We start from the raw sequence: 24,377 nt of genomic DNA on the forward strand, positions 1-24,377 counted from the left end.
TTCCTTCCTTCCTTCCTTCCTTCCTTCCTTCCTTCCTTCCTTCCTTCTTTCCTTCCTTCTTTCCTTCCTTCTTGGTTTGTTTAGGGTTTTTTGTTTCGTTTTGTTTTGTTTTTGAGACAAGGTCTCACGGTTGTAGGTCTTCCTGTCCTGGTGGAATTTACAACAACGTAGAACAAGTTTGTCTTGTTTTTTATTCCCCTACCATTGGCTTGACCTTGAGTTTACAAAAATCAGCCTGCCTTTGTCTTTTAAATGCTGGGGCTAATGGTGAGTACCACCACATTGAGCCTACAGATCTGTTTTTTCAGGCAAGGTCTTGCTAGGTAGCTCAGACTCACCTAGAAATTTCTGTGGAGACCAGGCTGTCCTTGAAATACAGTGATCCTCCTGACTAGCTCCTAAATACTGGGGTTTATCTGATTCCTTTCAAATGAATGTGTTATGAGACTTAAGTCATTTCATATGAGCAGCATTCCTTTTTATTACGAAGTAGTTATTGTATTGCACTGATACGTTACATTCTGTTTGTTTGGCTCCATCTGTTAGTGGACATTTGGATTATTTCCAAATTTTGGCTATTAGGAATAAAGCCACTTTAAATGTTTTCATATGGAAAATATTCATGCACATGGTTTCATTTTGAGAGGTAAATATGAAGTAGAGTTGGTGACTTGAATGCTAAATATAAACCTATAAGAAATTGTAGGACACTTTCAAAAGAGTCCTGTCTTATTTCCACCAGTGATACAGAGATTTGCAGTTGCTTTATTTCTTCATTGATTTTGTGTATGATTGGTTAATATCTTTTTATGTGCATATTTGCCAGTTTTTATCTTCTTTATAATTGGTCCTGTACTGATTTTAAAAATGATTAGCCTTCTTAATGAGTTCTTTATATATTTTGGCTATGATTTTTGTTATATTTTAGACCAATTTGTGATGATCTTTGCATTTTTTTAACAGTCATTCTAAAGCCAGTAAGTAACTGTTGTTGACTCCCTGCTCATCGGCTTTGTTTTAAAGGATATTTTTTGAGAGGGGTCTCATACCTAAGAAATCGTACCTTAACTTAAGGTCACAAGGCTGTTTCTTTATAAAGTTTTGGAATTTTGTTTTGAATTTTGTTCATTTTTTTCCATTTGTATTAATGTTACAATGGATATGCAATTTAGTTTGGGTTTGTACTTTTTTGCATGTTGAAATGTAATTTACAATGGATATGTAGTTTAGTTTGGGCTTATGCTTTTTTGCATATTGAAATGTAATTGTTTCAGGCCTTCTTTCCTCTTAATCATGCATGTATGACTCTGGACTATGTTGTTTGACTACTCCAATTTAGTTTTCACTTTCTCAAAATTGTTCCAATGTTTCTTATAAACTTTTCAGTCCACTTTACCTCAAAGAAGCTTTGAGAATTTCCCTCAAATATCATTGAATCCATGGCTTAATTTTGGGAATAGTTTTGATATTTATTGCTAGAAAATATATACTACACTTAACATTTATTTTAATATTGACTTTGTGATATTCAGTTACTAAATTTGGTGACCTTTAAAAATATAGATTGATGCCAGGCAGTGGTGGTACATGCCTTTAATCCCAACACTTGGGAGACAGAGGCAGGCAAGTTTCTTAGTTGGAGGCCAGCCTGGTCTACAGAGTGAGTTCCAGGACAGCCAGGGCTACACAGAGAAACTTTGTCTCGAAAAACCAAAAAAACAAAAACAAAAACAAAAACAAAAACAAAAAAAAAGATACATTGAGATTGTTTATGTGGATGATGACGTCAAAACAGAATGATAGCTTTCCTTTTTTTATCTCTTTCCCTTGTATGTTCCTTTCTTGCATTAGGCAGTAGTTGGTTAAAGTAGTGAGTAGTTTTCTCCATAGAAGGTTCACTGGTTATATTAACCATACTCCAGGGTAGACTCCACGGCCAAGAGTTGTGGCCAAAACAAAATGAACTCAATAGAATTTTCGTAGACATTTTGTCTCATATAGCTTTGTGTAGTTTTTTGTCTTATTATATTTTTGTTCCTGATTTTGTGTTTTTTGTGTGAGAGTGATTTTTTGGTTTTAGTTTTGTTTTCTGTTTGTGTTCTTTAATGTACAACCCTTTTTATTTTATAACTAAATGTGGATATTAAACCAATAGTTCCTCGAACAAAAACTGTACTCCTTGTTTTAAGATTAAAATTTCACAATTTTTATCACTAAGTAACATCATTGGTGTTCTTATTTAATCAATTTGAAGATGTTAACTTCTATTCCTACTTTTTGAAAAAATCATAAATGTTTTTGTAAAAATTCATACATTTTTTTAAAAATCATAAATGGATATATCCTCTTTTAATTTTATGTTTGCAGTTTCATAGGTAATTCACCGACACATATTTTAAGCAAGTACTTTATCACTGAGGTATATTCCCAACCATTAGAGTTTACTTTTTGTTTTGAGTCTCCTGTAATCTAGAGTAGGCATGTACACGCTGTAGCAGATGCTGGCTTCTGCTCCTCACAAGCTGATTCTTCTGGCTCCATTCTGTGTACTGGGATTACAGCTAGCCACACTAAGACTGGCTTTGTGTGGTGCTTCAGATTGAATCTGAGACTTGGTGCTTGCTAATTCTTTTTTTTTTTTTTTGAGTTCTTTTGAGAATTTAATGTTTACTTTTATCATACTGGTTTTTTTTTAAATGAAAGTTTTACAGAAGTGTTTTTGCCAAATACAATATAGTTCAGACCATTGAGACATTTCTTTACTCGCCCTCAAGGTTAGAATTTCATTCATCGATTTGGTAAAACACTACTGTAACACTTTATTTAAAACAGAAGAATATGATAAATGTATACTCTGTGAAATTGTCAAAGAATAAAAAAAGAAGAATTGGTATGATCTTTAGAATTCAAGCTATGAAAATAGTTTGCATAAAAATATACAAAACTTACAAATGGAATAGGGCAACTGAGAATCCTTGATCCTTTTACTGCCACCTCTCAAGCAAGTGCTGAGATCATAGGCATACTAGGCTGTTGGAGTGCTTAAGGGTACTTGTTCTTCTGAAAGGACCCGGGTTCAATTCCTAGTACCCACGTGACAGCTTCAATTCCAGGGCATCTGGCATGATCTTCAGGCCTCTGTAGATTCAAGGCCGTGCATATGGTGCACAGCATAAAAAGATCCATACACATAAATAAATTGAAAAAATTAAAAATTCTGTTTTCACTTATGCTTTAAAACATGCTATACTGTTTATTGTCATGTTTCCCTCCTTTGAGCAGTTAATAAGTAATGATGCTTAGTATTTTAATGAGATGGTAGTGAAGGAGCACATGGAAGGAATTTGGAAGTTAATACCCTGATAACATTCTCTATACTAATTAATTACTTTAATTATATGTGTCCTCACTTTAATCCAGGGTGAATATCTAAAGTTCTCTAGAGAAAGAGCAAAATATGAATATAATATATGACTATATTTTGACTAGAGAGATGGCTTACTGGTTAAGAGTACCTGTTGCTCTAGCAAAAGACCTGGTTTGGTTCCTAGCACCCAATGATAGCTCACCACCATTATAAATCTAGTTGCAGAGGATGCGACACCCTTCTCTGGTCTCCAGAGGCACCAGGCATACACATGTTGCACATATATACACAGGAATTAGACCCATGCAAATACAAAGAAATCTTAACAAACTATAATATTTATATTTTTGTTTATACTTTAGTAGTGCTATTTAATTAGCTACATGCTAATTGGATTTTCATTGTACAAAGGAAGAAGTTTAAACCAATCTCAAGCACTATTAATACTAAATATGACTTAAATAAATACTGGGGCATATACAACATTTTTGGTATTGCTTGGGGTTGTACCTTGTTACTTCTAAATGTTATTTCTCCATCCTTTTAAAGATTATCGTATGTTAGGAAACTGATAGTTAAATCTTAACACACTTTTCATGGAAACAAAGGCCTGCGGAGGTAGTTTGTCATTAAGGAAATAATATTAAAAGTTGAGCTTTCAAGAACTAGCAATTATTACCTATCATGGCAAAAAGTTTAGAACTTCTCCTATTTTCCTATCCCAACAATTGTCATACAGTTCTTTTTAGAAGGACAAGGGTGAGAGCTAACTCATTTAGTTACATACTGACACTGTTCCTCAAGAAGACATAAGCATGCTTGTGTATTTCTAGGCTGAGTCAAAGGCGTGATGCATTAATAATCTATTTTTAAGTGTTTGTCACTACTTTTATCTCCAGTCCTATTAATTTGCAGTTAGATGCTATAATTTACATTGCATGTCTTTAATTTACATTGTGTACGCATTAGGAGACTTATATTCATGCTAAAGCCAAATTATTATTTACAAGTTGACATAGGCTTCCATTTAGCATTGATTGTCTCTTGATTTACTGGTCATTGCATGTGTCATAGTTAATGCCAGAACTCACTCGGAGGTGGGAAGTCTGCCTCTTTTTAATATATAAATACTGATTTGAAGAGAGTACTAAACTGTTTCTATCATGAGGAGGTGACTGGGTTTCTATCAGAAATATTTATCCTTCCTCCCTAATTTTCCAGAGTTCCTATCGCTTGTCCTTGGATCATTTTCTGCCAGACTTTATTCTTTGTTGGGTGCCTCCCTCCATTTACTTTCCCTCCTATTTGTACTTAGATAGGCGTGGATGTAGCCAGTTGCTTCTCTACTCCTAGCTTTTATGTATCTGGTGAGGAGGGAGAGATATTTGTCACACCTGCAAGTAATTACAACTGTATTATATACTCTGTCTTTTGTATGAGCTACATTGAGTGCTTACTAAATATTAAATGGATGGAAGTGCTATAATTACTGCCACAAGGAAACTGAAACACCCCTTTTAAATGCATTGTTTATACAGCTGAGTTTCTAGCCCTTTACATACATTTCTGCAATCAGTATTGCATTAGTATTAGGATTTGTCATTTTAGTACCATTTTTTACTTTTTGTTTTGAAATTGTATTATTATACCATTTCCTGCTTCTCTCTCCTCCATCAACCCTTCCATATACCCCTCCTTCCTCTCTTTCTAGTCATGGTCTCTCTTTTTTTTTGGGGGGGGGAGTCTAGACAGGGTTTCTCTGTGCAGCCCTGGCTGTCCTGGAACTCACTCTGTAGACCAGGCTGGCCTTAACTCAGAAATCCACCTACCTCTGCCTCCCAAGTGCTGAGATTAAAGGCGTGCGCCACCACTGCCTGGCCTCTTTTTTTTTCATTAATTATTCTTATGTGTATATAAACATTCCTAAATATAACCTACAAGTTTTAGTATGTTTGAAAACGAAATTTGATTCTTATGCTCATCTTCATGATATAATGAAAATCATTTCTTTAATTCCATTATGAATATTAGTTTTTCTTATATTTTTGTCTTAATATTTTTGCACTATACATTTAATTAAGTACCTTATAGAAACAGAACTTTATAGTTTAACAAAGGAAACAGTAAAACAAGAGTCTGGTTTGTTAAGTTGGAGAAAAATGTATTCCAAAACTTCTGGGTTTAGTAACCAAATCAGCTTTAGAGGCTTGAAGGAGGATTAAGAGATTAAGAAGGAAAATGCAAATACAAGCTGGTTGTGGTAAAAGGACAGGCCTTTAATGCTAGCACTGGGGAGGCATCGGCAGGAAGATCTGAGTTCAAGGCCAGCATGGTCTATGTAGAGCAGTGGTTCTCCACCTTCCTAATGTTGTGACCCTTTAACGTAGGTTATTTTCTTTGCTACTGTTATGAATCATAAGTATCAGAAATGCAGAATATTGAATACGCAACCACCAAAGGGGTTGGGACCCACCAGTTGAGAACCATTGATTTAGATTTCCCAAGACAGTAATTCAGGGGTAGCTCATGCCTTTAATCCTAGCACTCAGAGTCAGACTGATCTCTTGAGTTTGAGACCAGCCTGGTCTACAGGACAGCCAGGGCTTGTTACACAGAGAAACCCTGTCATAAAACAATATCAACAATGAAAACCCAAAAAACCACACAGATACCCACAAAGAAAACAACACCAAAAAAACTCAGCAAATCCCAAGAGAGTTCCAAGACAGCCAGGGCTACATTGCAAACCTGTCTTAAAAAACAAAACAAAACAAATCGATATTTATAGTCACATTTACATTACATTAAAGAACTTGCAGAGAATCTGACTAAAAGGCTGAGATGAACTGGGTTAGTTAATTAGTTTGTTTTTTCAAAAACTTGGTATTATCCAAACAATAGAATGTATGGCCATTAACTAGTAACCCTATTGTACTAACTAGTGTTATCTAATTCATACTGCAGATGAGAACTGTGGGATGGAATTGCCATCTGCTTTGAAAACTATAAGCTTTTAGTTTGATGAATTAAGGTTTTAAAGACATAATTTGAGCCATAGTAACATTAAATTCATGAAAAAATATTCTTTAGTTTTATGTATCTGTTATATTTTTTCCAGGTTTCATTCAAGTTTATTCCTATCTTACTACCTTTCAAATGTAGTGGATTTTAATTTGTCTTGTTAAAGTTTTCTCCAAAACATTTACTCAAATTTGCAGCTGTAGAGTTGATGCCAAATTTTATATGTGTTTTTTTCTTTTGTTGTTGTTGTTGGGGGTTGTTTGTTTGTTTTTTGTTTTTGCTTTTTCCAATGCTCCTGATGGGACTTGGAGCCTTACTTACATTACAGACTTTCTCTAATACTGAACTATATAGCACTAGCTTACTGTTACCAGGGTGGGTTTTTGTTGTTACTGGTTTTCTTTGTCTTTTAAACTTTTAAAGAGACACTCATTTTGTAGCTCAGTGTAGCCTGGAGAATTGATTTTAGTATGTGCTCGAAGTGTGCACCCACACATACACACCATGGGACACGTGGAGAAAGACAGAATAACTTCCACCACGTGGGTCCCTGGCATAGTAGATATCTCACCAGCGTTTTCAGGGTTTTTCATAGGGCAGTTTCTTGGTCAGTTAGGGTCCTTTGTATTTATGGGAACTGTTGTGCTTACTGCATTTTAAGGCTCAGAAGGTTGTAAATAGGTATTCTTTGCTGATTAAAAGAAAAATAAACACTAGCCACGTGACATTTTTGTAAAAGAGAAAAGAATGGTTTGTCTTTCAATGTCACTTAAGAAAATTAGAAGGATTCTATTTTTTTATACGATTTAAAGGCAGTTGAAATTTAAAAATTAGAAAACTACAGAAGGATTTCATGAACCTATTATCATACTGTCAAGGACAGATGAAATTGCTGAATTATTTGACTCATGGGGAAAACATCAGATATTTATTGCCACATTGTACACTCTGTTTTATGTTTTTTTTAATTATTTGTTTTGTTTTTGATGCTTAGTTTTATAATAAACTCTCTACCAGAAGAGACAATATTTTCCTCAGTACATATCAGAATTGAGTGAGTTATCTTCTTTTTATTGTTTTTATTTTAGGCTTAGAAGTTTTATTTGGGCTAGGAGCTTTGTCAATCTAAACAACTGAACATTATAGGGTAATTCAATTAAGTTTACTATTTAAAGTGTACTAAGAAAAGACCACCGCATGTTACCCTGTAATCTAATCAAATCAGATTTATTGTTTTCACAGAGTGAGGGAGTAAATTTGTGGAAGCATGGAAAGCCTCTGAGAGATGGGCCAGGTTAATAACATTTGGCTTAAACTAAAGAATTCTTAAGATTTAAAGGAAGCCAGAACAGTTCTAAATTGGTGGCTGTTTTCTGAGGCAAATTAGGAAAATGGAGAATTATCTGGGGATTGGGTGTTATTTAGCAAAAGCAGTTTAGAAGTTAGATATTTTTTCTCTTGTGGGAAATGAAAATAGCAAACAGGTCTGGGTGAGTGATTGGTAAGAAATCAATAATGGTCAAGGATTGGGGAGTAGTTAATGATATTTTAGAACTACTATATAACCTTGGGGAAAGCAGTGTTTCCTGGTAACTTTGCAGCTGGCTTTATCTGTGCCTGTCCTCCCAAGTTTGATTGATTTTAGGGCTTTTCTTTTCTTTTTTCAGTTCCCACTGATTGACTCTTTCAGTCCTGGATAACTTTTGACTAATTTAAAGTGGAGTCTTGTACATCTTTTAAATAAACACAGGTCATGATTTGTCATTAGTGTCATTTTGAAGACTTTTTTTTTTGGCTGTTCTTGATCTGCTGAGTTGAAAAATCTTTTGAGGGGGTAGACTAGAAACATTTTGTAGTTGACACTTCAAGGTTCCCCACCTGTGGGAAAAATTTTAATACAAACTACAAAATGAATACACTAGTTAGTAGTCTAGTAGCTCTGCTGTGGTCTTTGTGGAATAGTTGTTGGTACTCTTTGGGTCTCAGTCTGCTTCCCACTAGAAGTCAATTTAGCAGAAGCCAGGATCTCTGGTAATTGTGTTAATTGTCTGGTAGATGGAGATAAGATGTAGACCAGGGAGTGGGGAGATCTGGTGGGGTGGGGGTGGGGGATGGGGACATCCTAATGCGTAGGGGGTAGGAGGGTAGGTACATCCTGTTGGGGGAGGTGAGAGGGTGGAGCAGGAGGGGGATAAAATCTGGAGTGTAAAGGAAAATTAAATAAAAATTTAAAAAAATTATGTCTTTTTAGGCCCACAGTATTTGTATATTCAGTAATGTTATTAAATAGGCAGTTTTTTAAAAGTGGAAGGTGAAATCCTGAATTTTTTTTTTTTTTTTGAGATAGTGTTTCTCTGTGTAGCCTTGGATGTTCTGGAACTCATTTTGTAGACAAGGTTGGCCTCGAACTCACAGAGCACCACATGCGTCTGTCTCCCATCCACTTGCCTCTGTTTCCCAAATGCTATTAAGGACATGTACCACCACCACCAGCTCTGTTCCTTTTTTTGTATCCCCTATATCTTCTTGAAGAGAGATTTTATGAAAAGGCAAGCGATTTTAGACTGCCTTCAATGTTAAATATGATATTGAGAGCTGAAATTGCAGAAGCTAAATGAATCACTATGGGTAATAGATATCAGTGTAGTAAACTGGGAGATGTTTAGTTGAAAACTGAACAGACTGCCTATGGTAATATCAATTGCCTCCTTTGTACTTATTTGTGTATGTGTATGTGTAAGCAAACTGAAATTCTATAGAGTTTATCACTTGTGTGTCTATCTCTACTATTGATGAATTTTCATCTCTACAAGGGCTCTTTATGTTGCCTTTTTATAATAGGATCACTTCTACCTAACTCTAACCCTGAATTTGGTCAATTACTAATTGTATACCGTGGTGGTCACTTAGTATCATGAAGGATTGATTCTAGGACCCTCCTCTCGTGATGCCTAAATTAATGGATGCTCAAAGTCCCTGTATGACTCAGAGGTGGTACAGTTATAAGGTAGTGATAGTGAAAGGCCCTGGACTTAACGGTCAGTACTGCAAAAAGTAAACTGAAACAACAAATGCTATCAGAATATAGCTTACATATCTTGTTTCATATATTTAAAATTACCTTTACATTATTAATAGTACTTACAACCATTTAAATGATGTCATTTAAATGTGTTCATTTGTGTTCTGAGTTTTGGGATGTTCTTATATGCTATCTGTATCAACCCTGTGTCATATGAATAGTTTCTCAATATTTTCTCCCAATCTCTAAGTTGTTTTTCTCTGTCATATTTTTTTGTTGTGTAAAAACTCTTTGAAGTCACATTTTGTTCCTTTGGTTAAAGACATGTTTGGTCATTTGGAGTTGTGGCTTCATACAATTTAGTGATTTTCTTCTAGTCCTAAGAAGATTGCTTTTATATTATTAGGGATTTTATTTAAATAGATTGCTTTATACATTATGGATATTTAACATATACTTGATACATTCTTCATTATTTAACCATATAATTGAGGCAGTGTACATTAGAAACTTTCATATAGTTACTAAAAGAAACTACATGGTAGTCTAGATATATCTTCATCATAACAATATCATTTCTTTCATATGAATTTCTAGAAGTAAGATTATTGGATTATATAGTACTTCATTTTTTATATTTTGAGGAACCTCTATAGTATTCAGGAAAATGATATAATTTACATTTTCACTCTTAAAACACATTCTTAACACTTACTTAGTGAATGCGTGCACGAGTGTGAGTGTGTGTGTGTGTGTTTATGTTAATGACTTTTATCATTCAAAGGATCATTTTCAGGCATTAGTGTTTTCTTTTTAATGGATTCTTGGGATTGAACTCAAATATTCAAGCTTTGCAGCAAGCACCTTTATCCTACAGACCTGAACATTTTTTTTCTTGTTGATAGTTTTTACATCTTCATTTGAGAAATGTCTTTTCCGATTCATTACATGTTTAAAGAGTTTTATTATTAAGTTCTTTGAATTCCTTGTAATCTTTATGTGATTTGGATACTAGTCTCATCAGATCTGTGATTTGCACATACTTTCTCTTAATCTCTGGGAGAACTCTTTATTCTGTTATTGACTGTGCTATAGGGTTGCATTCGTTGTTATTTTGATGAAATCTCATTTGTTCTTAATTTTTTGTTATATATGTTTTTGGAGTGGTATACAAACTACTTTTTTAAGGGCTTTACAGTTTGGAGGCATATATATAATTCTTTGACCATGTTAAGTTGATTTTTGTATTTGGTATATATGGTATCATTCTTTTGCTTGTGTATATCCTGTTATTTCAACAACACTTAATGACATATTTATCCTTTCTCCATTGTGTGATCTTTGAACATTTATGGAGTGTCAATTTATGTTAAATCTTTATTATTGGACATCCCATTCTTTTATGTTGATCCTTGTATTGTTTCTGTGGTAAAACATGCCATTCACAATAGCTTTATAATGTATTTGGTTTTAATCAGGTAATATAATGGTTTATGCTTTACTCTTTCTGTTCTAAAATCCTTTGAGTGTTCGGAAAGTTTATATTTCCATTTGGATTAAGGATTATTTTCTACTTCTCTGAAAAATGTTATTATAATTTTTACAGTGATTTTATTTGAGTCTATAAATAGCTTTGAATTTTATGATCATTTTTTAAGTAAATGACTACATAAAGAAGATTCAACTATATACTTCTTACAGACTCACTGTACCTCTAATGAGACTTATAGTCAAAAATATATTCCATGCAAAGAGATACCTAAACAGAATAAAGATAACTGCATGTTAGAAAAAATAGACTTTAAATGAAAAATTCTAGGAAGAGGAAAAAATAGATCCACACTAAAAATAATGTATAAAATATTCAGTGTATATGTGTATGGTGTATTCAAAATAACTTAATTTTGTCAGTAGACCTGAGTCTCATCCCCAGTATATCTCATAATTTATATGTAAATAACACAAGCATTTTTGTATAAGAATTAGTCCATCTGTAAGTGAAATAATCATACCATACTTAACTTATACTGCTAATGTAGTTTGAAGAGAAGATTATGGCAATACCTGTTAACATGTATTACACAACCTATTATACCTCTGGGAACTGAAAAAGATAAGAATAAAGCAACTCTAGAATTGAGGAAATAATAAAAAACAGAAATAAATAAAAAATGACTATAAAAACAGCATAGAAGATCAAGTTAATAGTGGTTGTTCATGCCTGTAAATCTTCTATTCTTTGATAATTTCATCCATGTTTATGACATAATGTATATTTGACAGTTGTAACTTCCCAACAACTGGTATTTTCATGTTTTGTACAGTGTTTGGTCTTTTGTTATGTTTGTGACATGCTGAGTTTAATTAGTGTTGCTGTGAGCATAGGGGAGGGATTATTTATAGGAGCATGAAAACTGTGCCATACCTAGTCTATTGAAGAAAATAACTCGCTTTCCCCTTGTAACTTTTAACTTCCAATAACTCCTCAAAGAGGTGTGGGATCTCATGAGTCCCTCTCCATCCATGATAGAATGTTAATAGGCCAAGTTTTTGGCAGGTTAAAAGTTAGTGCTTACAAAGGCATTGCCAATGCCTCAATTAACGTAATTAAAAAAGAGGAAAGATTCAAAACAGAGATGAGAGAAATTACAACTCATGACACAGAAATACAAAATTCATAACAACTATACATTAGCAAATTGGATAGTCTACAATACAGTGAACAACTATATAGCAAAGCTTAGATAGCATAGAAGAAATCAAAATTTCTCAAAAAATACAAGCTACAAAAAAGTCCGTGAGTAAAAGAGCAGAAAATCTGAACAGAATTGTAACAGGAAATTTCATTAATAACTAAAAGACTCCGAATAGCTTCATTGCTGAATTCCATCAACTGTTCAAGAGGAGCTAATTCAATTATTTTTCAAACTTGTGAAAATTGAGGGAGATAATGCTTCTAGCCACCTTAAGAGTCCACCGTTACCTTGATAATAAAATCAAAGACACTGTCAGTATGCTTCATGGACATAGATAACAAAAAAATCATACAAAATGTAAGTAGTCTCACTCCACAGCACAATGAAAGATTATAAAACATAAGTGTATTTTGTTTCCATGATGCAAGAATTTATCAACACAGGCAAATTAATGACCATGACACAGCAATTGATAAAATGAAGGGGAACTATAGTACATGCTCATCTCTAACAATAGAGAAAGCATTTGATAATTCACCATCTACTGGTGATAAAAGTATTAATGAGCATATATATATATATATATATATATATATATATATATATATATATATACTAATGCAGCAAAGCCATATATTTCAAACCCACAGCTAATATACTCATCAGTGAAAACTGGTTTTTCATTTAGGATTAGAAACAAAAACAAGGATGCCTTCTTTATCTACTTCTGTCTGCCTGAATATTAGATATCCTTGTCAAATCGATTGGAAAAGTAAAAGATAATACATCTATCTATGAAGAGATGATGACATAGTTGTTGAACCTCCTGCATCAAAAAGCATTTGAAACTGATAATACAATTTCAGTCATGTTTTAAGGTTACAAAAGCAACACATGAAAACCTCTGATGTTTCTATGTCCTAATAATGGACTAGTTGAAAGAGAAATTATGAAAACAATCCTATTTACAAGATCAAACAATAGCATATATAACAATAAACTAAGAAAATAAAAATTCTCTTTGATTAAAACCTGAAACATGATGTTATAAACTGATGATATAAACCAAAGACTATATAAATATATGGAAAGATATCTGGGTTAATTGGTTGGTATTTTTTTCTATGTCCACCTGGTCCTCAAGGTTTTTTGTTTGATTGTTTTCTTTAAATTTTTTTCCTGCTGCTAATTTCTTATTACTAGCTTTTGTCCTGCAAGCAGTGATTTTTTTCAAAGGAGGTAATTCTCTGACCCCCAAGCCATATTTAGCATGTGGGGAGCTATTTTTGCTTGTCACACTCAGTGCTGGTAATGCTATCATTGTCTAGTGGGTAGAGGCTAAGGTTGCTGCTAACATCCTACAGTGAACAGACCCACCCCTGTCATACAGAAATATTCAGCCCAAAGAGTCATTTGTTACTCAGTTGAAAAATATTATACTTAAACAATATAACTTTTCCTCTGTGCAGCTGCAAACAAACCAAAACCCCAAAAATAAAAACCACAAAGTAAGGCTAATTAAAAAACTCAAAGCATTAAGAAATGTTTGCTTGCAAAAGCAGCATGCCTATTCAGTCTTGTCTAGGAGTTGGAGAAATTTCTCTTTGATGGGATAGGAAACGGCTACTAAAAAGTACTTCTTATCTCAAATTTGTTCTTACTCAGACTTATTGTTATTTTTAACCTTTATTCATTTACTCATTGTCTTACAATATTTAAGTGCTCATTTATAACATGCCCTAAGGATTTGCTTTCAAGGTTTTCTGACTATGACATTCATCATTAATGGTTTTGTAATTTTACCAGTTTAAAATGGCCAGTAGTTGTAACTTTTCCTGAAAAGCTCCTAATAGAATGAGGCACTAAGGGCTCCATCTTTTTATTATGGCATGATTCTAATTATACTAATCTAGCTAGCACTGAACTCTTGCCTTCATTTGGATGTCCTATAACAGAGACATGTTGCTATTTGTTCCATACAGTGTTTGTAGAGTGGTAAAATGTCCTTTTGCCGCAGGGTAATTTTCAATATACAGAGAGTCTACATTATTAAAATAACCATGTGGGCTACTTAGTATTTTTAATGTATAAGAGAAGATTGGAAAGACACACATGCAAACATGCACGCACGCACGCATGCATGCACTTAGGCACGCACATTGAGAATCCTTACATTAGAACCAAGATCTCTATTTTAGAAGTGAACAGAATCTGGATAGTATTTGTTGAATTGCTCAGCTTATGTTACATTCTTGGTGAATTTTTAAAATTTTCACTTATTTATATATTTATTCATTTATGTGTGGGCGGATTTAATTAAAATGATCTCATAAGATGTAAATAAAGCTTCAAGTTCAGTGATAAAAACTGGTGGAAAAAACTTTGTAGGTAGAATCCAAAAGATGAGAACTGATAAACAAAGCTCAAAGGGATTTTCTTTTCTTTTTCTTTTTTTTTCTGCTTAGCACCTATGCAATATCATTAAAAGAGAAAAAATGAATGTGCTTGATAAACTATAGGAAGGCAAACAGAGTATCAAATTCTCAAGACCTAACAGAGCAGTATTGTTAGTACTCTTGAGTTTAGAAAATAATGAAATGTATAAAGTAATTTAGACATCTTATTATATAGAATTGGTATGTCAGCTATTCCCCATTTTGTCTTATTTTAATAGTCATAATTGCATATAGTAAAGTTTCACTTTCTGATTTTAAGATGTATTCTCTTTGTATTTCATTTTATTTGCAGTGAATATCACCTCAGCCAGGCAATTAACCGGATGTAGTCGCTTCAGCCATGTTTTCCCCTCATCTGCTTACCAGCACATTAAGATGCATAAGAGAATTCTGGGACACTTATCTTCTGTCTACTGTGTAGCCTTTGATCGAAGTGGGAGGCGAATTTTTACAGTGAGTTAAAAATTTATGATATGTAACATTATACATTTACAACTGAAGCAAGACTCTATGCCATCCAATATATTATGTTTTATAAGTAACTTACTCTATTTGGACTTATATTGAAAAGTTGGGTTGAAATTGAAAATAATGTCTCATTTTATATAAATGGAGGGTGTTCTATGTTAGCTACTATCTTTTGCGAAATTTAATTCAAAAAATTATGTCCTTAGATGTCTATATAAACTCAAGGTGGTTACTTTGAATTAAACAAATAACTGTTTTATTCCATTCAACAGGCATTTATTAAAAGACATGTTCTATTTATATTTGCTTCAAGTTTCACTTTATCGATTACATTACCTTTGGGATTGAATGGTTGAACTCAACTATACATTGCTGAAGATTACACTTACATTATACATATTTCTTTGATTTTTAGGGCTGGTTATTTTTTAAATTTTACAATTTTAAAGTTTTACTTACTAAGTCACGTTCTTTGCTTTTGTGTAAAATCTATAGTATGTTAATATGTCTAAAAATATGAATGTGATTGCTTCATTGCTGTTCACGCTGAGGTGAAAGCAGTAGCAAATTTCCATTTTCTATTTATATCCTCCAACAAAGGAAGTGCTTTATAGTTTGAGAAATTATAACTCCCTAGATTGTATTATGGGCTTTTCAGCTGATGATTTTGTCCCTAACTATGATGACTTGACAATGGTGCATGTCATCTTTTAATAAATAGATAATTATTTTTCCATATTAGAATAATAGTATTCATTCTTCCATATTTGAAGTTCACTTGGAATTCTTAAAGGGAAGAGCAACATAAAGTTTTTCACTTGGGATTATTAATGGTCTCAGGTTTCCAGAGAAATCAGTGTGCACTATAGACTGAATTTTGAAATACTTGTAGAAAAACTATTAAGACAATTAAGCCACGCCTGCTAGGCATATAGAAAGGAACTATGGCTGAAATTGTTAATGGCTAATCACTTAAGAATAAGCATAAAATATTTAAAATGTTTTTAGGATTACTAGTTTTGAATACTGTGGCACAAATGCCACTATGAGTTTGGGCAATACTGAGTCTGTTCTGTCATACACAATGCTTATATTTGCTAATTAGTCTACATTATATTTTTCCTTAATAAAATTACTCCTTTGTAATGTTCTTTACCCCTTCTTGGTATAAATGGTGCATTTCTGTTTCAATTGCCTTTTGTGTCCCTGTAGGGTTCAGATGACTGTTTGGTGAAAATCTGGGCTACAGATGACGGACGCCTCCTTGCCACACTGCGAGGGCACTCTGCTGAAATCTCCGACATGGCTGTTAACTATGAAAATACTCTCATCGCTGCAGGCAGCTGTGATAAAGTTGTAAGAGTATGGTGTCTTCGAACTTGTGCACCAGTTGCTGTCCTTCAGGGACATTCAGCTTCTATTACTTCCATACAGGTGAGAACAATGATAAGCTCTCCGACATGTTAGTAAAGCTGAGAATTTTCTCATTTGTATTATGCAAAGAACGGCAACAGAAAGAATGCTGTCACAGAGCTTTGTTTCACTTCTGCAGACAAATATCTTTTTTTAATATTTTTTTCCCTTTGGTATGGCCCTCATGCCTCACTGGACAACAACAGGGGGACCAGAGCCATTACAAGGTCCCCTTCAAATACTGGAGGTCAGGCCTCTATCCCCACCTTCGCAAGTTTAGAATTGCCACAGCCCTTCTATACTTAGAGAAGGGAGGAGATGTTGGGGCAGCCCTGCTTACACACTGAAGGCCTAAAATCAGCCATAGGCCTAAAATCAGCAATAGGCCTGTCATACGTGTGTACTAACACCAAGTCTTGGGTCTCAGTGGAAAAACATTGAAACAGATGGCTATAAGCTAATGTCAACAGGCAGCTTTTGTGGACATTTACAAGCCTGAGTAGTCATAGACCTTGTAAATAGGTAGCCTTGGCAGACAATACCAACTTAGATAAGGACAAGTGAGTCATAGGTAGAGTCATAGCGACTTATCCCCTGAACCTTCACCCAGCCGATACCCGGTTCTGAAGATATCTGTATTCCCCCTGAACACCCACACTCCAGTGCCTTTCCCTTCCCCACATCCTGCCTTTCTGTGTTTATAACCCCTGTGTGAATGAATTACGATTTGAGAAAAAATAAATTATAATAAAAAAATATTTTTTCCCTTTTTTATAAACCTGTGCCTTTAGAAATAAATGAAAAAAAAAAACCTGATGAAAAAGGTTCTTCAAATGCAGAATGAAACACTGTATTTATCTTATGTGTATATGTGAAGGGATTAAACTTGCAAATGCCTGCCTGCACCCTAGTTAATACCTGTTAATCAGGATATAAACAGGTTCTAACATGAATATTGGCATACTCTGTTATTTTTTAATTCAACATTTATGCCAGATTTAATGTGTGTGTATAGTTTTAATATGAAAATTTTATAGTTTTAGTGACTTTTTTTTGTTTCAGCTTGGTACTTGATATATAAAATAGGTTGTCCATATAATACTTTGACCAGATCTTGGTAGTAAAAGGCCTTGATATCTTAAAAGCCCTTGCTCTTAACAAAGCTAAGCTGAAGTTTTACTTTTACTGTTCTGCTTTTCTCAAGAGAAAACCAAAAGTTCTTACTAAACTTTTACATATAGATAAAAGACAATACTTTAAAAAGAAGTCATTACTTATATTTATTATGTGCTATTTTAATAACATTACATATTTATAGGGATCTAGCAGAAAGCATGCTCATTCTGCATTGAATTAAAACTTTCAATTAAAATTTTGATTAGTTAAAGTTATTCTGTAGAGTGTTTTGAGGCCTGATATTACTCTATAGTCTTGCACTTATTTACGTTATTTGGCATTGTGGTTTTGAATTTCACCTGAAGGTTGATTAACCTGATAACTCAGATATTCTCATCTTGGGCCTATCTTATAGCTGCATATGTGCTTATTCATCTGTGTACTTAGCATCATTGCCTGAAACTCAACATACTCAAAATTTAATTCATTTGCCTGTTCAGATAATCCCACCAAAGCCTTCCCCATCTGTGTAAGTCATTTTCTGGTCACAAAAAAATGCCTGAAAGTTATTACTTATGAAGTAAAGAGGGTTTATTTAGCTCACAATAACAGAGATACAGTTGGAATCCATAGTGCAGACTCTGCAATTACTCCTTGTTTATATGACTTCATGCAGTAGATAACAAAGGTAGAAGTATGCTAGCATAAAAAAAATGAATCATGGCTGAAGTATATGTGCATAAAAGCTAAAATCACCCTGCAGGAAGTCATATAAGCACATTGGAAGTGGGTATAGTCCCTTGAAGGCATACCCTCAATATTCCCTAGACTTCCCTGGATGACCCTCAGAAAGGTTTCATCATCTTTAATAACCTACCTTGCAGACCAAACCTTTAATATGTGGACCTTTGTGGAGACACACAACATCCTAACTACAGTAACATCTAAACATATGATGATGTCTTCATTGTAATTAATGTTTCTGTTTTTCTTACTTCGTTAGACAGATTACTGTCCCCGTGTCATATTTGTTCTACTCTAAAAATTACAGTCAGAATCTTGAACATTCTCATGAATTACATTTTTACTGTGCTGTTTATCGCCACTAACATCTGTGGCTATATTTTTGAACTTGAATTCTCTGATTTTCCTGCTCTGAACTCTCCTTTGTCCTAGTCTAGATTCCACATAATATATAGATGATTGTAAAATAAGTCATGTCACTAGTACTCAGAGCCCTCACTAGCTTCTATTCTACAGGTTAGAGGCAGCATGTCTTTACAGTGATCCACAAGACTATAGACATTTTCAGCCTCTGAACTTTCCTTGACTACATATACTATTTGCTTTTCCTTTTCACTGTTTTAGCTGCTGATAAATTCCTGTCATTCTTCTTAACCTTCTCCTCCTTTTCTTCTTTCTTCTCCTCTCCTCCTCCTTGTTTTCTTCCTCTTCTTCCTATCTCAGCCTCCCATGTCCTATGCTAGGCTGAAATTTCTGATTTTTCTCCTCCTAGTTTCTTTCTCTGTAGTAGTCCCTAGATACTCACATAATTGCCCATTCACTTTATAAGTACTCAGCAAATGTTGTCTTCTCAAGAAGACCATCTCTCTGATTTTATCATTTTATTTAGCCTAACCGTCTGTATCGTCCTACTGTCTTATTTAATTTATTGTTTTTTGAATTTTATACAGAAGTATTGCATTTATATGATTTCTGCCACTTCCTCTTTAACTCCTCCTGTACCACCCGGTCCAATTTGGAATCTCTTCTTTTATTATTATTGTTGTATCTATACACATATATATGTATAAATACAATCTGCTGAGACTGCTTAGTGTTGCTCATATATACTTACCTAGAGAAATTAATTCTCCCCACCTCAATAGCCATTGATTGCATGTAGCTCTTAATCTAGGGGTGAGGCCTTGTGAAATTTTAGCCACCCACATTGGCATGGCATTTTGTCCACAGTAATAATTATCCATTGGCAGTTTATATTATTTACTATAACTTACTAGCTATCTTTTTATTCACAGAATATTATCCCTTCAATTTATTTCCTATCTTTTATAAATACCATTGAGATGAAATGATATATTAGTAGTGGTTGCCACTAAATGATAGAATTTCAGTTTCTTTTTATGCAGTTCATTTTTGCTCAATTTTCTCTATATATCAACTTGTATATTTGAAATGTATGTCCTTTCTTTCATACCAGGCATCGTGGCACATGCTTTTAATTCTAGAAGGTAGAGGTATGAGGATCTCTTGCATTTAAGGCCAGCTTAGTCTATGTAGCAAATTCCAGGACAGTCAAGACTAGAGAGATCCTGTCTCAAAAAGAAAAAGAAATGTATTTATTTGCTTTCTTTCAACAAGCTATAACATTATTTGTTAAATAAAAATGTAAACAATATATAGCAGCATGTCAACATGTGATTGTTAAAGCATTTTAAATATATAACTTTAAATTTTGGAATTTCTTGAGACAATAAAGTTCTTATTGTTCATATTCTTACTCCTATGGATCACTAATCAGCAGCAAATTCACAGACAATTTGGTAAATATTTCAGATTTCTCAGAGCATACAGTCTTTGTCAAATGACTCAACTTTATTTTTACAACTGAAAAAATACCCATAGACAGTATAAGGTTACTGTGTTCCATTAAATTTTATTTATACAAAAAGACAGCAAGTTGGATGTCATATGTAGGCCATAATTTGTTTGCTCCTAATATAGATTGTAGATTAGCTTTTGCAATATAGTTTACTTTATCTGAGGATTGAAACTATTAAAAAGCATGCTGCATAAAAATTATTTTTCGTCTGTTAGGTACTAATAGATAATATTAATGGACAATATTCATTTCAAACATAAGGCTTCAGATTTAACTAATTAAATTAACCTTAATATGTATAAGGATTTATTTATTTTGATTTGAACTCAAAATATTTATCAGTCTCACATGTATTAATCCTTAATTATTATGTCAGTGGAAATTATTATCTTCACTTTGGATTTTTTTATTCTGGTATTAAGGATTGTACTCTTGACCGTGTGCATGTTAGGCAAGTGTTCTACCACTGAGTTATATTTCCAGCCCCTCATTTATGATCTTCAAATTCATAGCCATACTGGAAAATCTGCTCTGATTTTAAATGTTTTCCCATGACTTAGCCATCTTGGAGACAGATGGCTCCTCCTTTTTCTCTAAGATTGCTTTCTGAGGAGACATAAAGTGCCCAGGTTCAGAACCAGAGAAGTATACTATTATAAAGCCTATGATCTGTTTAAGAGAGTCGTGATTCTTTAAATTCCCAACTCACATAAGTGTATTTTTTCTTAATCTGTTCATACTGCTGTGATATTAATAAAGATTTAGTGTATTTAATTTTATTTAAGAAAACAATTGAGAATGGTTTACATTTTAAAAAGACAAAAGTCACCTGGGTGACATAAACCTGGAATCCCAGCATTCTGGAGGCAGAGGTAGGATAGCAGCAAGTGGAGGACTGGCCTGTCTACCAGCCGTAAACCAGCTAGGATTATATAGCAAAACCTGATCTGAAAAGAAAAATCCACAGTTTTTTCTTAGGAACATATACTTTCTGTATTTGTTGTGATTTAACTTAGTAATAATTTGTGAATTCATTCTCCTTTAAAACATTATAAAAGTATTACGTTAAATTTAAAACAGCACTGAGATATATTATTTCAGCTTCAAATATTATTTTCATTTTTAAGATTCTAATTTTAGTATTATTATGTGTATATGTGTGCAGCGGTGATGTATAGGTGTGTGTGTAGTAGTTCCTGTGGAGCCAAAAGAAGGCATTTTATTCTTTGGCACTGGAGTTTTAAGATTTTGTTAACCACCCAATGTGAGTGCTGGCAACCAAAACTAGGTCCTCTGGAAGAGCAACAAGCATTCTTAGCTGCCAAGCTTTCATTTCTCCAGTCCTTGAATTACTATTTTCTGGAGACTTTTGTATTTAATATATTTTGTTAGGTATTGTTAGGAATTTAAGCAACAAAATCCTGACACTGAAATTATTTTCTCTTTGTGTCTATGTGGTATTTGTACATGTATGTATGTGGGCTTCAGACATTAATGTGCTACATACATCACTCGTATGAAGGTCAGGGGAGCTTACATTAGCTGCATTTCTCCACCTGTTGTCTGGATTCAGTAAACTAAACTCAGGACCTTACACATTTTGGCAAACACATTACCCACTAAAGCCATCTCACTGGACTGATACTGAAATTCTTAAATGATTTAATTCTTAAATGTGCTGTATTTGTACAAAAAGTAGTTTGAATGGAAAAACTTTGTATCTTATTTAACTTCTTCTTTTTAAGTTTTGTCCATCAACTAAAGGCACAACTAGATACCTCACTTCTACTGGTGCTGATGGAACAATTTGTTTCTGGCAATGGCATGTAAAAACAATGAAGTTTAGGTAAGTTTGCATTTTAGGAATGTTGTGAAAAATCAAGTTCACATATCTTCATTACCTTAGTGTTATGGTAGTTCAAGTATTGAAGTATGTACATGTAAATATTCCCCTTGTGCATATTTATATCCATACTTATTTTAATATTTAGAGATTTTAGGATAAACTTATAAAATCAGTGTTGAGACTATGAAATTCATAGGGAAGAATGGGATAAGATATATTTGAACATTTTATAATAATATTACTAAATAACATGACAATATATTTGCAAACTGTTATCCAAATTTTGATGTCATAAATTATATTCATAAGGTTTAAAAACTTTAACTGAAAATATGATAATAGCCTTTATTGGCCTCTTTTCCTTTAGCTTTTTAAAACTAATATTGATGCTAAGTAGATCAGTGAGTGTGCTAAGATTTTTGCCCATAGATGAGCCTGATAGAGTTAAAAATGTTTACTTTATTCTTTAGAGATCGCCCAGTAAAGTTTACTGAGAGATCCAGACCTGGAGTTCAGATATCTTGTTCATCTTTCAGTTCTGGTATGTATCTAAATTGGATGCTTTTAGTGCTTAAAATGATCCATCTATAAAAGACCAATTTAAATTTTTTTATGAAGAAAAAGTGTATATCATTGAAGTTAAGCCTACTAATGATGTAAATCATGTGTTATGCTACACAAACCTGTTTGACTAATTAGTGCCTAGTAATATTTTTAAATTTAATTTAATACATTTTATATAATGCTAGTTTTATTTGGCAAAAAATAAACAGTTCCCAAGCCAAATACCCATTAACTAAAATGTGTAGTATCCAACTCTCCCAAATTTAGTTCCTAGCTTAACTTTACAGAAAGTATACATAGTTGTGGCTTCATATATTAGATATTGTAAGATTATTGTAAGTATAAGTAGTCTTAGAGTTTTGATATAGTATTTTATATAAAATATAACATTCTTAAAAGCTCTAACTTGTATAGTTTTTAATCAGTAGTCTAATGTTTGATGTATAATTGTTACATTTTGTTAGGTAAAGGATATATTTGTCTCAAATACTTGTGTCTTTGTCTCTTATGACACTGAGAATTGGACCTAGACTGTTGAACTGCTAGGCAAACATTGAATCACTGAACTATCTTCACAATCTTCTAACTTCATTTTCACTGTTTGTTTATTAATTTTTAACTTTCTAAACTGGGAGGGCTTTCATTTTTAACGTGTATTTATTGTATATGTATACATGTGCCTGTGTGTGCCATGGCACGTTTGGGTAGGTCAGAGTACAATGTTTCTTCCTCCACCATGTGGGTTTTGAGGATTGAATTTAGATCACAGGGCTCGTCAACAAGCACTTTTATGCACTGAGCTGTCTCACTGGCCCTTTCTTTCTTATTTTGATGGAAGATCTCAATTGTCCAGGCTGACCTTGAAGTCACTTTGAAGCCCTGGAAGCTTTAAATTGATAATGTTCCTGTCTTAACCTCCCCAGCAGCTAGAATTATAGTTCTGTTAATTGGCACAACTCTATTGTTTGTTGTGAATTTTATTTATTTTTCTTTGAAATATTAATATGACATTGTAAGTAAGACAACTGTGTTTTTTGAAGACTTGTTACTAATATAACGTAAAAAATTAAATACAACTAAAGAAGTGGCTTGGTACTATGGATTTTATTGTGTTTTAATCTTCCAGGTGGTATGTTCATTACAACTGGGAGCACTGATCATGTTATTAGAATATACTATTTGGGTTCTGAGATACCTGAGAAAATTGCCGAATTAGAATCACATACGGTAAGAGAAAAATAAGACACTTGTATTTATTGCCTTTTTTAAAAAAAATCCCCCTTGTTTGTCTTTTCTAGACTGAACCATTCTTTAATATAGATGAATTTTAAAATCTTTAATTCAAGATAATCTTTAGTAATGAATGCAAATGTGAAATTCTGGAATTACTATGGTTGTAGTGCATAAGATGAGCCCTATTTGACTGTACATAAAAGGTTTTGTATACTTAAAAGGCAGTTTAAGAGTATTCATGGGAAAATGCTTTCATGAATTAAGCTTTTTGATCTTTATATGTTTTCACAGTATCATCAAAGGTTCAATAGAATCTAATTTTCCTTAGCAATAGCAGTCTTCACTTATTTTTGTTATTAGTGTTTTATTTAGCATTCAAATTAATAATTCAATATGTCATTTTCATACATAGATCTTATACTTTGTTCTTATTAAAGACCTGTTCCTCCACCTCCTTTCCTTTTTTCAGCTTTCCCCTTTGATTTAGTTTTACATATATTCCATTACCCTATCTTATTCCTCTCATACACTTAAATCTCTTTTTCCTCTCTC

The 24,377-nt window shown here is 33.3% G+C and overlaps 1 protein-coding gene across 1 annotated transcript in view; it reads left to right on the forward strand.

Moving 5' to 3' along the window:
* Brwd3 (bromodomain and WD repeat domain containing 3) overlaps positions 1-24,377 on the forward strand; it is a 92,899-nt gene that overhangs the window by 13,784 nt on the left and 54,738 nt on the right. The window contains exons 7-11 of the mRNA XM_028780923.1: positions 14,855-15,015; positions 16,243-16,464; positions 21,928-22,028; positions 22,499-22,569; positions 23,719-23,819. Coding sequence (XP_028636756.1) covers positions 14,855-15,015; positions 16,243-16,464; positions 21,928-22,028; positions 22,499-22,569; positions 23,719-23,819 — 656 coding nt within the window. The remainder of the gene's footprint in view (positions 1-14,854; positions 15,016-16,242; positions 16,465-21,927; positions 22,029-22,498; positions 22,570-23,718; positions 23,820-24,377) is intronic.

The sequence above is a fragment of the Grammomys surdaster genome, unplaced genomic scaffold (assembly GCF_004785775.1).
Source record: "Grammomys surdaster isolate TR1022 unplaced genomic scaffold, NIH_TR_1.0 61, whole genome shotgun sequence".
NCBI classification, from domain to species: Eukaryota; Metazoa; Chordata; class Mammalia; order Rodentia; family Muridae; genus Grammomys; species Grammomys surdaster.